Below are 16,149 nucleotides of genomic sequence, written 5' to 3' on the forward strand. Positions count from 1 at the left end.
ACTCAAATGTCTGCCATTATTTAGCCCAGAGGATGTGGAAGTGTTGTTCTTCTCTGTTGTCTTTTGCTAGGACTACAGCAGAAATTTGATGGCTGGTTAAAAAGGAGACCGGTTAAAGAGAGGCCAGATAAGAGGGAGTCTATTGTATTCATAATATCTGTTTGTATGTATTCTATTAATGTGTTTAGCAGTCCAGAGAAACATTTTTTTCAGTCTATGATTTTTTTAATTTTTGTGCAATTTTTTGACTGCACTATTTTAAATTGAAACAGTACTGATGTGACAAAATATAGCAAGTATAAAAAAAATAATACAAATTAAAGGAATATGTAATGTATCATGAGGATGCCCTCTTTACCTGCAGTTGCTGCTTTATTCTGGAAATTATACTATAACTTTAGCAATGACATCTAATTAAGAAACAATGCATCAAATGAGATGTGATACATTAATGAAACAATGTTCCTTAAATTAACTGAAGCAGGAAATACAGCTGAATGTTTCTGCTACAAAGGTTCTTTATATTCCATCATAACACATACCTACAGACAGACTTTATTATGATTGTACTATGAGTAATTTTGGCAAAAGATAACACCTTACTTAAGCATATTGCTTCATTTTGGCTCTTTCTGTTAAGAATAACACTGCTTCCAAACAATAAACAGCATTCACTCTTTTCATGTCATTTCACTTTTAATCATTTTGATGTATCCTACCAGGCATGCAGTTGGTCTTAGATCTGCATAATCTCTGCTACATTGATTCCCTATAATAATAATTGTACATTCCCTTACATGAAAGTTTAAAGAATAAGGACCCACTGAGCTGTTTTTTGTTTACCCATATACCTTGAGAGATATGAACACAATAAGTAGTAACACATGAAACAAAAATTACTTCATGCAGGTATTTAGAACATTGAAAAAACTGAAAAACATCAAGTAATGCATCTTTAACAGTAATCAGTAAAATCAAAAAAGCCTACTAAGCACCATGTATCTGTAAGGAAACATAAGTTATATATAGAAAAATCACAAAATCTGCAAGCAGTAATGAAAATACACTTTACAAACAATGTAGAATACACACACACACACACACACACACACACACACACACACACACACACACACACACACACACACACAAAACACTGATGACCAGTAACTGAAGTTTTGAAAATGTGTGATGTTTGCAAGTCAGCAGCATCTAAAACCATTCCTGCAATTATGGTAACAAAGTCAGTCCATATTTTCTGTCAATAAATCTATAAAATTAATAAAACTAAACCATATGTCCACATACAGTGCAAAGAAAAAATATGCCCAATATCATTATGGTAGAGTTCAGGAGTTTTCTTTGCCAACAGGATGATATAATCATGAAAAAGGTTTTATTAGTCACTAACTTGGACACATTGTAGTGCTGGTATGTACCATGCAAGCACATGATAATTACGGTTACATATGCCATAGCTGAATCACTATACTAGGAATTCTGGGTAAACAAAATTGAGTTTCCATCACATACACTGCTTTTGAACTTTAATCAGTGATATTTCCCTTCCACACGAACTATGCATAACTTTTTATTAGAAGATGGTCATGCATTCTATGTTAAAATGTGGCAAGCTTGCAGCCCACAAAATCCCGCTTTCATGAAATAAGATGGCTTATTCTAGTTTATGCTTCACTTCATTATCCCTTTTTAAATCCAGAGTGGATATCTGGTAAAAAGTACCAGTGCTCTAATGACTCTGGGAATTCCACTTTGTAAAATAAATTGTCTAACTCTCGTTTATGTTCTAATTCTGTATCATATTTTAAATTCAGAACAGATACTCAGTGAAAGACAGCAAGGCTATAATTGAGACTCACACTTTTTTCAACAAGAACAACAAAAAATGTATATTCTAATCTGTGTTCTAATTTTTGTTGCTTTTTAAATCAAGACTGAGGCACTTCTGTGTCTGTTAAGAAACGTGCAACTGAGGACTTGAAAAGTGACAGAAGGCTAAGTCTAGGAGGTCTAGTGTGATCTAAGAAACAGTTCAGTGCACATGTACACAATAGTGAATGCAGTGACATATAGCCACCATTATACATTCACAAAGTCTATAAATCCATATCTGCAGCAAACAGTACTAGAAACAGTAAACATTGCGAACAGGAGTTACTGGGTTACCATTTGGTGTCAGAGTGTGTAAAAAGATGACACATATCCTCCATAGACCTACAAGTACCACAAAATTAGTTTGGATGCCAGCTTTCTGGTGAAAGCAAAGAAGCCGTTATAAAGTCACTTTTGATCGAAGGGGGCTACAGTCATTAATTTAATAATTGTAGCAATTAAGCAAATTTAAAAATCAAGCAGAAGAAAGATCATACAGATGCACTTTTATGGAATTTGACTCATTTTGTGCCTCAGACATAATTATTTCAGTATTTTCCATGAAAGCTCAGATATATATTCATTTCAGCTCTGAAGAGTAGACAGTTTATACCAGGGGATTACATAGCAGTAACAATAACATTTCCAACTTCCTCCTCTGCCATAATGTTGTCATAAGCATTTGAATGTTCTGTGGATCTGAAAGACAAAATAAGGGTCTCATTAGTTGCTAATAATTTAGAAAAAAAAATTGTTAAGCAGTTACATAAACATGATTCAGTCTGTGCAAATGGAAATTCACTTAGTGGAGAATAATCTAGGGAAATATGTATAAATAACATTAAAACATATTAAACGTACATCATATGTATTATGTTAGCACTCAGTTCTTAAAAACATTTCAATAGATTCCATAGATTGTTTTATTCCATGACTTATTGTTATTAATTATTCTGTATTTTATTGTTATATATTTATTTGCTTAATTGTTTTCATTCCTCCTGTCCTACAACATTATGTTGAAGACAGAAGGCCAACAGTTCCAATCATTGATTCAGCATTTTGGTAAATAATCAACAGATTACATAAAAGCAGATTTGTATTATGGTTTTAATTGTTCTGCAGTTTTAGAATTTGGCAGAGTTATTTTATTATTTGTAGAAAATAATTTTCTAGAGTCTGCAGTACTGAAATAAATATACACTGGAATAATAATGTTCTTTATGTGCAGTTCTTCAGAGGTAGTCATTTGTTTCACAGTGACTAACTTCATCACACAAATATGTAAGAATAATTTTAACATAGATCTCCAACAGAACAAAGAAAATATAAGCAAGAAAAAAATATTTCCATTACAATGAACTTGATTGTGACTAAAAGTGAACAATGTTCAGCCACTCATTAATCAGCGTGGAAATGGAAAATGGGGATGGATATGGATAAGTGCATACATCATTCATCAGAAGAAGAAAAGCCAAAATCTTGAATTTCAAAAGACTGAGACCAAAATCTTGAAGGTTCAAAAGACTGAAAACTCAAAATATTGAATCTCAGAATACTGAATCTCAGAATACTGAAAACACACCAGATACCAACACTTATTATATTCCAGCAGAAGTAGATACAGAAACAAATACAAGACAAACCATATTAGTTTTCTCCAAGTATAAGCATGGGGGCAAGCCCACAGCACCCCCCCCATGTGGGGGCTGCACCCCCTGCTACTTAAATATATCAACTTCGAGATCGCACTTCACTACACTAACATGAGTTATGTTGTAATATAGCAAGTTAGAGGGGAACATGACTAATGTTACAACAGGCAGTCATGAAACACATAATGGTATGTTTGCCATTTTGTTCTGTGGAGTGCAATCTTGGAGTTGATATATTTAAGTAGCAGGGGGTGTGGGGGGTGCAGAATGGCTTGCCCCCCTGCTTATACTTGAAGAAGTGGTAAATATTTTATCTTTTATTTGTTTCTGTATGTAGTTATGTTGCAATATAGTAAGTTTTGGTATCCTATCTGTTTTCAGTATTCTGAGATTCAGTACTTTTGAGTTTTCAGTCTTTTGAACTTTCAAAATTTTCGTCTCAGTTCTTTGAAATTCAGGATTTTGGGCTTTCAGGCTTCTGAAGTGAATCTGTACATACACATATGTAAGTTTACCAGTGTAATAGACTGATCACTACTGGCCAATTCCAAGCTTAGTCTGGGTGAAATACAAACAAATGCAGGAATGTAGGTAATAACAGAATACTTCAGATTAGTTACATACAAAAACTGTATAAAACTGAATATGTACATTATTAGTTTCTAAGTGGGTCATCCTTCAGTAATTCTGTGAGAGGAGAAGTGGAAAAGAGAAATAGTGACAGTGTATTGGGTGATATGTCTTGCATTGTAGGAGCATTTGGCTTTGATGAAGGTGTTTTTCAAGTTGCATTCTGAATTTAGAGTAAGTGTTGCTAGGAATTATGTCAAATTAACAATTACTTAAATGGGTCTAATAATTACTTGACACTAAGAAGGGCAGAATAATGTAAATATGGAGAATCTGACAAAAATCCCAAAAATCAAACAAGATGAAAAAGTACACAAATCTACAAATATAGTCAATATATAATAAACTGTCATATAAAGTCATATAATTTGATAGCATCTAGAACTTATGTGTGGAATAAAATACGTTTTTATCGGATTCTTGTAGTGCTGGTGCTTTGAGAGAACATTTTGGAACAGTTCATGGGACTGGCTCTGCTTATTTCTTCAATGTTGTAATTGTATTTCTCGGTGTCTGTAATGAAGATGCCACCTCATTTGCCTGCTTTCATAGCCCTTCTTGTCTTCACTGAGTCCTTTTAGGAGTAGACAGTTCTTTTTGTGTGAGGTTGTAAAATTTCCTCTTGCAAGGTTTAGCCAGAATTCTACATGTATCGTCCTCTCATTTCTCTTCATATGCCCAGATGGTAAGATGAAGTGGGGGGCAGAAGGTTCTAGGTTTTCTCTATTTGTTCTTCATTGCTTGCTGTTCTGTCCCTAGATCATTGCCTTCTCCAAGTTGTCTGAAATGTGGGGTGCAGGCATAGCTATGTTGCGGGAACTATGGGCGATAGGCTCCTTATACGGACTGAATTGTGATGACCCACTGGTATGTATACACAAGGCTAGGAGTCAGCACAAGGGTTGGATGTATTTTATGTACTTTCAGACCTGGCCTTTGTCTTTACCTAAAAGAATGTGAGAGCAGTTGATAAAAGGAAACGAGATGAGGATGGAACAATGTTGACTAAGTGTTGTGGGAAACTGAGCCATGGGTTGCCTGGAGAAGCACACTTTCTCTAGGGATGAAAGTAATTAAGTATGCTGATTAGAAATGTTTCCTACTAGTGGTGACTTATTAGGAGAATGGATAGAATTATTATCCCAAGGATATAAGCAATTATTAGGAGACCCATTTAGTGTTTGCTTTACCCAAATTATACATAATATTGCCCCCACTATCTTTGAAAATTAGTTTCCCCTGAAATTACTTTGTAACAAGTCTTAGAATCCCTGTCAAGACTACAAATAATACTTCCATAGAACCACACAAAGTATGGGGCTACATTCTCATCAGTGTAAAATATGGCCTATATGAGCATCTGCTTAAATTCTTCAACCTCAGCCTATGCATAGAACTTGAGCCTAATGCCTGGAGAGCAGTGACAGGGATTCCCCTGTATAAGATAGCTACTCTGCAGACATGGGTAATTTTAGGCCTGCCAGCCTCACCAGCCTTATATGCCAAGCCATGGACTGTATCATAGCAGAACTCATTTACGTACATTTTATGCAACTTAACTGATGCAGACACCAATCAGTTCTGTTTACAAAAGGCAAGCTCCTGTCTTCTCTGCAGACATGGATAATTTTAGGCCTGTCAGCCTCATCAGTTTTATACACCAAGCCATTGACTGCATCATAGAAGAACTAGTTTATGAGCTTTTGATGCAACTTAACTGATGCAGACAGCAATCATTTTAGTTTACAGAAGGCAAGCTCCTGTCTTCTGAAGCTAGTGAGTTGATTTGAAAATGTTACAGATTAAATGGACCATGTTCACTCATGCATACTATTTATTTTGACCTGTCCAGGGCATTAGACACTATCCCCATGTTCATATTATTGAAAAAAGAAAAATACTTAATGTAAAACCTTACTCTATCAATTGGATCGCAAACTGGATATCTACAGATCATAAGCTGCGAATGCTGCTGGTACCTTATTTGAACTTAATGTGCACTGATCACTTTCTGAAGCAAGTATAAGTAGCAAACTACTAGCATTACATATAACCTCCTTAATGTATACAATATCAATTTATACAGGTCCTGATACAAAAAGTCTGCTGTTTTTGCATATTATTTTGTTGATAAGTACAGTCCCATGATTTTTCTTTTTCTCAGAGCTGAAAATCCCTGCCATGACATCATGGAAGACTGAACTCACAATGCCTCACTACATAAATTAAATGTACAGACTGCTGCATTTCCATGCAAAATGCATTAGTAGTAATTTCTTACTTCCTAGAAATACAAGTTGTCAATTAGTTCTTGCAGGTGGAACACTTCCCGTTGAAAATTAACACATCTGATGACATAATAATCAAACTACAATGTAATTAATAATTTGCTCAACTAAAAAAGTAATTTATTTTGGTTGTCCATAATACTTTCCAGTAATATGTAAAATATTACCCAGTCTTTACCAGGATATCATTTTATGGTCCTGGTTGTAGAGAAAAACTAAGTAAACAGTGAAACTAGAAAAATCAAACCGCACAATTATAAAACAAATATGCTTCTGAAGGTGACCAAGACACTTTAAAATTGTAAACTAGTGCTGATAAAAGGGTTCGGTTCCAGGCCTACTCTTGTAGGGCATTTATTTTGCTTATATCCAAGCCAATATCACAGAAATGTGGTTGGCCAAGTCTGCTGATTTACTGCAAGCACAGTATTATTATCCACTCCTCCACTGATATTAAACAACCACAACAAGGGCTGGAATAAGCACATACATTGTGCACCAAAAATGGTCTCAAACAAAATGCAAAAAAGTACGGACATAGTAATATTCAACAAAAATGCTGCTCCCACTTCCTGTATCGTAAATAATACTTCTCTTCAGACAGAGATATTAATAAGAGACCTAAATACTATGTACACAACTCTCTCTCATCATGTTTCCACCACAGTAAGGAAATCCAGAGAAATCATCATACCCATTATTGAATGCAGTGCCCCCTTTGGTATGTAAAATTTCAAGCATACTGTAGTGGACTGGAAAGGTCCCAAAGATTTCTAAACAAAACATTAAAGGCCTTAACTCCTTCAGCTATCTTAACAAATTAATATGATTCTTCTTATACTTTGTAGTCTATCAACTGTTCTGAGGTGATTTTCATCTCACTTCTCAAGTCATGAAAGGCCCAATCCTATTTGGCATCCTATTTCATTGCAAAACTAGTGGGATACAATCACCCACATTAGGGACCTAAATCTTCACCAATGAATAAACAAGACTTGCTGGAGGGATAGGTTCCTACCTCAACATGTTCACAGTCGATAGAATAAATTGCTCTATATGTCAAACAAAGGTCTACTTTGGCCAACTTTAAGACTAAGTCTTGATGACTGGATGACTACCATGAAGACTCTTGAGAGAGTCATCTATAGTTCAAGATTCACATGTTAGAGGTGTCAAAAACAGGAGACAGACCCTACAATGAGGTGGACCTGCTCTGGTATAAGAAAATGGTAGGTTTTAGAAATTAGGAGTATTTTAAGTGGTAGAGTTCTGCAGAGATACTGGAAAAATTTGGCTTGTTGGAATTGGATGGGTCATGGGGAGGTGGAAGAGTGATGACCCAAAATGGTTTATAGGTTCATAGATAAGCACTAGGCTAGCTGCCCTTGTGGATCATTTTAAGCCTAGCCACCTTCCTTTAGTGAGACTCAAAACCTGTACCTCTTGTCTGCGAGGTAAACATCTTAACCATTATACCAGCCCCCAACCCTGAGGGTTGATAAAGGTCCATAGGTTCATACTAGGCTGACTGCCCTTGTGGGTCATTTTAAGCCTAGCCAATTACCCCTTGTGAGTATCAAACCCTACACCTTGTGTCTATAAGGTAAACACCTTAACCATTATGCTAACCTTCCACCTGGTGTGGAACTTGACATAAGCGAGATGCAAATGGAAACTGCTAAAGTACAGAGGAAGGAGAAGGAGAATAAGAAAAATAAGTGTGAACTAGAATGAGAGAATAAATTCATGACAGGGCTGAATAATGTTAGGACTGAAATTAAACTAGAAAATTGTAGAGGAGGATGAGGTATTCGGAACAACCAAGGAGAAGAGATAACTCAGAACCTTAAGACATAACCTGCTTTCATAATCTGCTTTCACCCTTTTCTTTAACTTTGGATAGCGAATGCACTGTGTTAGTTAATCCAACATGATTGTGAATATGTTTTTAAAATATTGATGCATCTAGGCTGGCCTCAAGGTAAGAAGCTTGTAAAGATATGAAGTAATCATATGATATTCACATTGCATGGCTGTTATTATAAAATGATTTCTAATTATAATTACTGAGACAAAATGTATTGGTTTGCACATGCACAACAAGCAAAGACAAAAATATGAATGATGTTGCAGTTCTGAAATGTTTGCATCTAGTCTTGATACTGGAGAGCTTGTGGTGGGCTATGTCTTTATTTAAATAATTGCATTTTAAGATTTACAGTTCAACAACATGCATTGCCAAGCTAAGGCATTATTATTAAGAAGCAGATGTGCACTGAATAGTCTCCAACAGTCCCTCAAAACAGTGCTATAATTTCATCTATAACACATGACTAAAGTACTGACTAATCTGACAGAACACTACAGAAACATGAAAACAGCAGATAGTTCAGCTATGGTCACACATGTTATGAAGGAAGACCAAGAGGGATAATCTCATTGTTTTGCCAAATTATTTGGTGGTCCCAAAAACTGTGATGCTAGGTTTGTGTATAACTGCTTATATAAACTTTTAAAAACTATATTTTCAGACAGTTCTTGCACAGCTTCCTTTCACATCATTTTCACATGAATTATCTGTATACATATAATTAAACATAAAGTCTACATATGTCATTGATGGCTCACTGAGATAATAAATTTTCAAATTCATAAAGTCACCATTAATCATATCTAGTAACATCTTGCACAGCAGAGCAAACACGAGGCTTAAAATTAGGAACTTGTAATTATACGGAAGATGCATTATACAGAAAATATTTTTAGCAAGTCTATCCAGACTGCAGAAGGATTCTCCCCAATAAAACTACTGTGTATCTGAATATTGTAAACTGACATTCATTAATTGCTTAGGAGTAGAAATGACAGATGTAAAAAGACACAAAGGGTAACATTTCATAAAATCAAGAAGACCTTTAAGATTGCAACATCTGGGAGGCATTCATTTTTATAGGAAAAATATTTAGATCATCAGAAAGATGGAACATTATTTTATTTCTCCAAAACGTTAAAAAACAATGAAACAGTCACTAACCTCATAGTTTCCTTCAAGGTATAATACTCATTACTTTGCACACCATTAATGCTTGCATATCGATTCTCATTATGTTGCATAGATTTGTCATTTGCATATTCATTTTCATTACATTGCATGTTGTTGGTATTTACATGTTCAGTCGTAGTGTACGTTCCTGTCACCTCAAGTTCATTGGTCTCCCTAAATATGAAATCAAAGTGAAGAAACATCAATTAAAACATGAAGGAAAATTACAATGCAGGTTTGCTATCTTTACAACTACATTTGTTCAATTATTAATATAATATGCATTAAAAAAGTAAGACCTCTACCCACTCTAAGAATCACATTAATAGTTACTTTACTAAACTGCAATGTGTTGTGTGTTTTCATTGCTAGACCTATCTTACATGGTAACATTTTTAGTCAGGGGTCAAGTACACAAACATTCCTGGATGAGACCAAAGATATGTTAGGATGTCACTGTGATGTAGAACCATTGAGAGGTCTAACAGATGAAAAACTGGAAAAGTAATCAGTGGCTGTGTTGGAAATCTGAGTCTCTTAATAAATTGCATATGAAAAGATTAGCTTGAGAGTTGTGATTTTGAATTATTAGACATTGACAGACTTATTATTCAGTGACAAGCAAGTCAGCAAATAAGTCTTTTTAGCCAGGCCATTGCATGTTAGGTAATCAAAGGCACCTTTCTTATGAACTGCCTAATAAAACCTTTTATGTACATTACAGAAGTGTTTAGTAGTCTTGATTTTTAAGCACAGAAATATAGGTTCATAGGTCAGTACTAGGCTATCTGCCCGAAGGCATTTATAAGCCTAGCAGGAAAGTGTTGGCTTTCGCCACCTCCTTAGATTAGTTCCCTGTCCCTCTGTCAAGCAGAGCCATTGAAGTGATCCCCGGGGTATACTTTCTGTTTCCCATCCCCTCGTCAAGGTTTCTCTTGAAGAGGGTTAGTGAGGAGCTCTGCATAATGTAGACTGGAATCCTGTTCCAGAGCAAGGGAAGTCTCTGGGACAGGAATTTATCCCTCCAGCACATCCTATTTATTGTTGTGGTGAGGTTTAGATCCCTAGAGTGTGTGGCTCGAGGGGATATGGTTTTCTTTAGGTGGAGCATGCCCATCAATTCTGGGTTGGACATGGCCTTGTATGTCAGGCAGAGATCACCTTTGAGTAGGCGGTATGCAACCGAGTATAGCTGGAGTTTCTTCAGTTGAGCTGCATAGGGCATCTGTTTGAGGCCATTGATCCTCTTGGAGAGGTACTTCTGTGGTCTTTCCAGCTGTAGCAGGTGTCCTGTAAGGTACATCCCAAATGGGACGTTGTACTCTATGATGGGTCTGATGAGTGATGCATAGAGGGGCACAATGGCCTCCTCTGATCTGGATGCAAAGCCTTTTGTGATTAGGTGGGCCACATAGAAGGATTTTCTCACCACTTTGGCAATGTGATTGTCAAAGGAGAGGCTACTATCTACTTGGGTCCCCAGATCCCTTATTACATCTTCCGTATTTAGGAGGCTACCACCTATGTGATAGTTTGTGGGTACTATGTTTTTTTTCAAAGGGGATGACTATGCCCTTTTTTGCATTTAGCTTGAGGCCATGGTTTTGACACCAGTTATCTGTCTCAGTGAAACTTTTTGGAGGAAGTCTGTGTCAGCCAGAGAGTCAATTATTGCCCCTAGTTTGCAGTCATCTATGAACTTGGTCAGCCATAGTCCTCCTGTGCTTGCCTGTACCTCTGAGAAGTATATGCTGAACAGGAGGTGTCCTAGGACTGAGCCCTGGGGAACGCTACTTGTAACCAGTTTAGAGTCAGACCTAGCTCCCGCAACTCTTACCATGTGGGTTCTGTCCATGAGCCAGTTGGCAACCCATCTCATGACGTAGGGGTTTATGTTCAGGCTGGTGAGCTTGTCTATAATATCTGAATGGGGAATGGTGTCAAAATGCCTTTGTGAGGTCTAGGTAGGCTGTGTGGACCACCTTTCCCTCATCTATAGCCTTGGTAACTGTCTCCAAAAAGCCCACCAGGTTTAGGAGGCATGATCTGCCCTGCCCTTAACAAAGCCAAACTGGGAAGGGTACAGTTCGGCTTTTGTAAAATGGAAGTTCTTTGATTTGTTGTATCATAACAAAGATGTGAAATTGTTGGTTCATTTCCTCAAAAATATGTCTCATTTGTTGTTGAATGTGTCGCCTGTACATAACATTTTGTTGAGTGTAACAATCATTTTATTGTTACGTGGTATCCTGGTGGATTTGTTTCCACATCACTTTTACTCAGTTGCCTTCAATGCAATTTTCCACTGTGGGACTTTGTTAGGTTTAAGAATCATATCATTATGTGACCTAGGTATACTTAGTGTATAGGGGGCAAAGACCCTCATCAGCTAGTTGCAGTCTCGTCATTCTAGCTATTGCTGGGTGAATGCCCCAACTTCTTCATAATACAGGAGAAAGATCACCTGAACTATTGTCCCTCTTTGAATATTTACCTTGTAACTAAAATACAGTCTGATCACTGTGACTTATAGGAAGCAAATATTTCATTACGTAATATCTTATTCTATTACTCCCTGTTAGGTAACTAAATACATAACAGGCATATATGCTCTCAAAACTTAATTTCTTTGGAAGCTTAAGTGGTACAGGACATTTTTAGCAAGGTGTAGCAGGGCTGTAGGGCTGCATACTTAAGTTCTGATCTGAGCTGAGCTGTGTATGAATTCAGTTTATGGAATGCATTGTCGAAAGTTTATTTTGTAATCTATATGATTCGTTGAAGGTTGGGCGTCGAGCTGGCAACTCAGCACCGTGAAAATCTACTGCCAATCATTAGCGGACCGGAGTTCCGCTGTGGTGACCCCTAACTGGGAAAAGCCGAAAGACAACAACAACATGATTGCCAGCAATTTGACAGTTAATAAATTAATATAGAACTGGTAAGAATTAAAGCAAATTAAACTCAATACAGTGTGAAACAGCTTTGCTAATGCACAGAATGTGACAAAGCAACAGATTAATAGAAAGTTGGGCAGGATTTACCAGTATACTGCAAGCACAAGTGTTTGTTCAATCAGTTTTTATGTAATAATTGATTCCACTTGATTCATCATGATATACCTCCACAAAAAGTAACTCGTGTCTAGCAAAACACAAAAGAAAATTAAGTTAACACCAGAAAGTAGGATCCAGGAATGAAATAACTGATGTATAACATAAATTGTACAAAAGAACATCAAGGGTAATTGGTAAACAAATTAGAAGAAAAATATAGTGATTACTATTATACATACAGTTATATAGATCTGTAGGAAACGGGGAAGAGTTAGGTGGCCTCAAGTTCTAGAGGAAGAGGAAAACAGACTGATTCTGTCACATAAAGAGTTAGTGTAAAAGAAAAATACAGTGATCTCTACCAGTGATAAAGAGGGACCTGGATCACATTTAAACTTTTTAATTCTTTCTTAGGTTATATTTCTGAGAAATTGACAATGCTTAGCTACAGATTATACTAATATCCGTAATACATGCCAGCCTGCAAGTGCAGGCCAGAGGCTTAACATATTACTAAGGAAAACAGAAACAGACTAGATTCCAAGCCACCATTGAGGCAAGTCACCAGCAGCACACTGGATGCAGACAATCTGAGTTTGACTACTGGCCCAGGCAATTGATGGAAGGTAGATCAGAGAAGAATAATAAGGTTTATCGTCTGCTGACATCCCAGGCAGCCACAGTGGTACAGTGGTTAGTGTTACCGCCTCACAGCAAGAGGTTCTCTGGTTTGATTCTCAGCTGGAGTGCCTTCTGTATGGTGCCTGCATGTCCTCCCTGTGGTTGCGTGGGTTTCCACCATTTGCTCTGGTTTCCTCCCACATCCCAAAGACATGCTGCAGGTGGACTGGACACTCTAAATTGGCCCTAGGTGTCAATGTGTGCATGTGTGTGCCTTCTGTAGAAGGTTGGGTGCCGGGCTGCAACTTGACGCTGTAAAACTCCACTGCCAATCGTTCTGTGGACCATTGTTCCACTTCAGCAACCCCTAACCAGGAAAAGCCAAAAGGAGAAGAAGAAGATCAACTACTGGCATCCCCCTAGGGTGAAGTAGGCAGCATGTACTGGGGCAGGCATCCCACTAGCGAGTCTGAAGTGGTTCCAGGAAACTGACAGGAATCTTTCACATTTAAGGTGGGACATGAAGGGCCATGTTATTTATATGAGTGACTGATGACCCAGTGTTGCTTCCAGTGCATGTCTACTCCTTAGGTACTTGCTGACTTGCTGAAAAATGTAGGAAATTAGGAAGCATATTTTAAAAAGTAAAACTTTAATATTTCAGCAAACATTTAAATGTATAAATTCTTAATTATTCATTTTAACATATTGTTCATGTGATAATAAGTATTGCATTGTTTGATCTTCTTCTTCTTCTTTTGGCTGCTCCATCAGGGGTCGCCACAGCAGATCAGCTGTTTCCATTTCTTCCAGTCCTCTGCATCTTGCTCTGTCACACCAACCACCTGCATGACCTCTCTCACCACATCCATAAACCTTCTCTTAGGCCTTCCTCTTTTCCTGTTACATGGCAGCTTCATCCTTAGCATCTTTTTCCCAATATATTCTGCATCCCTCCTCAGCACATGTCCAAACCAACGTAATCTTGCCTCTCTGGCTTTGTCTCCAAACCTTCCAACCTGGGCTGACCCTCTAATATACTTATTCCTAATCCTGTCCATCCTCGTCACACCCAGTACAAATCTTAACATCTTCAACTCTGCCACGTCAAGCTCTGACTCCTGCCTTTTTGTCAATGCCACTGTCTCCAACCCATATAACATAGCTGGTCTCACTACCCTCTTGTAGACCTTCCCTTTCACTCTTACTGGTACACGTCTGTCACAAATCACTCCTGACACTCTTCTCCACCCACTCCATCCTGTCTGTACTCTCTTCTTCACCTCTCTTCCACACTCACCATTACTCTGAACTGTTGATCCCAAGTACTTACATTCCTCTTCTCTCTAGAGCTCATCTCCACCTCTCCAGGGTCTCCTCCACCTGTTCCCTACTCTCACTACAGATCAGAATGTCATCTGCAAACATCATAGTCCACGGGGACTCCTGTCTGATCTCATCTGTCAACCTTTCACTGTTTGATAACTTTCATTTTTTTTCTTATTTTCATGTTTTAGCTTCAATATTAAAATTGAGTTATTATTTGATTTATATTTGATAAATAAATGGAGACTCTGTTTGCAAGTTCCTTTTTCTGACACGACATTAGCCTAGATAAATATGTGCATTATAATGAATAACACAATAAAACAGAGAAAAAGCATAAATTCACCCTATATTATGAACAGTATGAGTAGAAGTTATTGCATCTATGTTGGAAAGCAATGTAAATTCAGACTTTAAGCAGTATATGATCAATTGATGATTTTTAAATGGTATAAGGCTGTACATTATTCTTTTTATTTTATTTTATTTTATTAATTTGTTAAACAGGCAAACCCACTAGAAACAAATGTTTCTTTTCAAGGATGACCAGGAAAACTGTCTAGTAAAGTGATCTGTAGGTGAATCGGGTCTGGTAGACATTTTTTTTCAAACACCTATATTGAATTATCACTTGTGACATAGGTAATTTACAATTCATATAAAAGTAATCACACTATAATTAAAACAAACATACTTCACATATATTGCTAAATATCACATAAACTAAGCAATATTACATAAATTATTCAATTCCTGCCCCCTTTTAAAGAAGAAACATCTTTATTAAAACATCACTTACTACACAGGCAATCATACACGTATATAAATGAAAACAAACCACACTGACACAATCCTAGTTGCCAGCATTTAATATTACAAATTATACTGACACACTCCCAGTTGCAAATATTATACACTGCTTATAATTTACCCAATCTTTTTCAATCAAATATTGCATAGCTCATTTAAGTCCTGCCGCCTTTTAAACCTCATTCCTCCCTTGTATGTATTGTTCCCACGTTTCCCATTTTTCCCTATGTAGTTTGCTCCTACCCTTTTCTAAAGATCTCATTTCCAGTTGTTTTACCTCTATTACTATATTTATTACTTCTAGTATAGTTGGCTTAGATTCTGATTTCCATTTTCTAATAATAGTTTTTTTGGCAGCCACCATTATTAGATACAGCAAGGCCTTACTATTCCTAGGCAATTCTGATTCTATATCATAGCTCAGAAAAATCATCTCCCCCATCAGACTAATCTGCTTACCCAGCATCTCCGACAGAGCATCTCACACAGAATCCTTAATGTCTACCACTTCACCACACTCTCAGAAAATATGTTCCCAATTACCTCTTTCTTCCTCATCACACCTCCAACATTTGCTGTCTGCATGAGGAAAATGTATCTGTAGTCTACCTGGGTATAGAAATATCTATGCAAACATTTCCAGAAAAAATCCTAACTCTTCTAGATTTTGTTGCATATTTTGGAGATATCCTCCCATTATTTCTTTGTAAATTGCTTACCCAGTTTCTCTTCCCAATGCTTCCTAACCTCCACTGATTGATTCTTATAGTTATCATGCAGTATTCCTTTTTTAATGGCAGCTTCTGTTCTAGGTTCTACTAAAAACT

The 16,149-nt window shown here is 36.9% G+C and overlaps 1 protein-coding gene across 1 annotated transcript in view; it reads right to left on the reverse strand.

Annotated features, from left to right (window-relative positions):
- Window positions 1-330: 330 nt before the first annotated feature.
- PDZK1IP1 (PDZK1 interacting protein 1) overlaps window positions 331-16,149 on the reverse strand; it is a 52,457-nt gene continuing 36,638 nt past the window's right edge. The window contains exons 3-4 of the mRNA XM_044085824.1: window positions 9,501-9,683; window positions 331-2,592 (exon numbers count right to left, since the gene is read on the reverse strand). Of these exons, the coding sequence (XP_043941759.1) occupies window positions 2,514-2,592; window positions 9,501-9,683 (262 nt within the window). The 3' untranslated portion in view covers window positions 331-2,513. The remainder of the gene's footprint in view (window positions 2,593-9,500; window positions 9,684-16,149) is intronic.

Source organism: Protopterus annectens, chromosome 10.part0 (assembly GCF_019279795.1).
Source record: "Protopterus annectens isolate FY-2018-M chromosome 10.part0, PAN1.0, whole genome shotgun sequence".
NCBI lineage: Eukaryota > Metazoa > Chordata > Ceratodontiformes > Protopteridae > Protopterus > Protopterus annectens.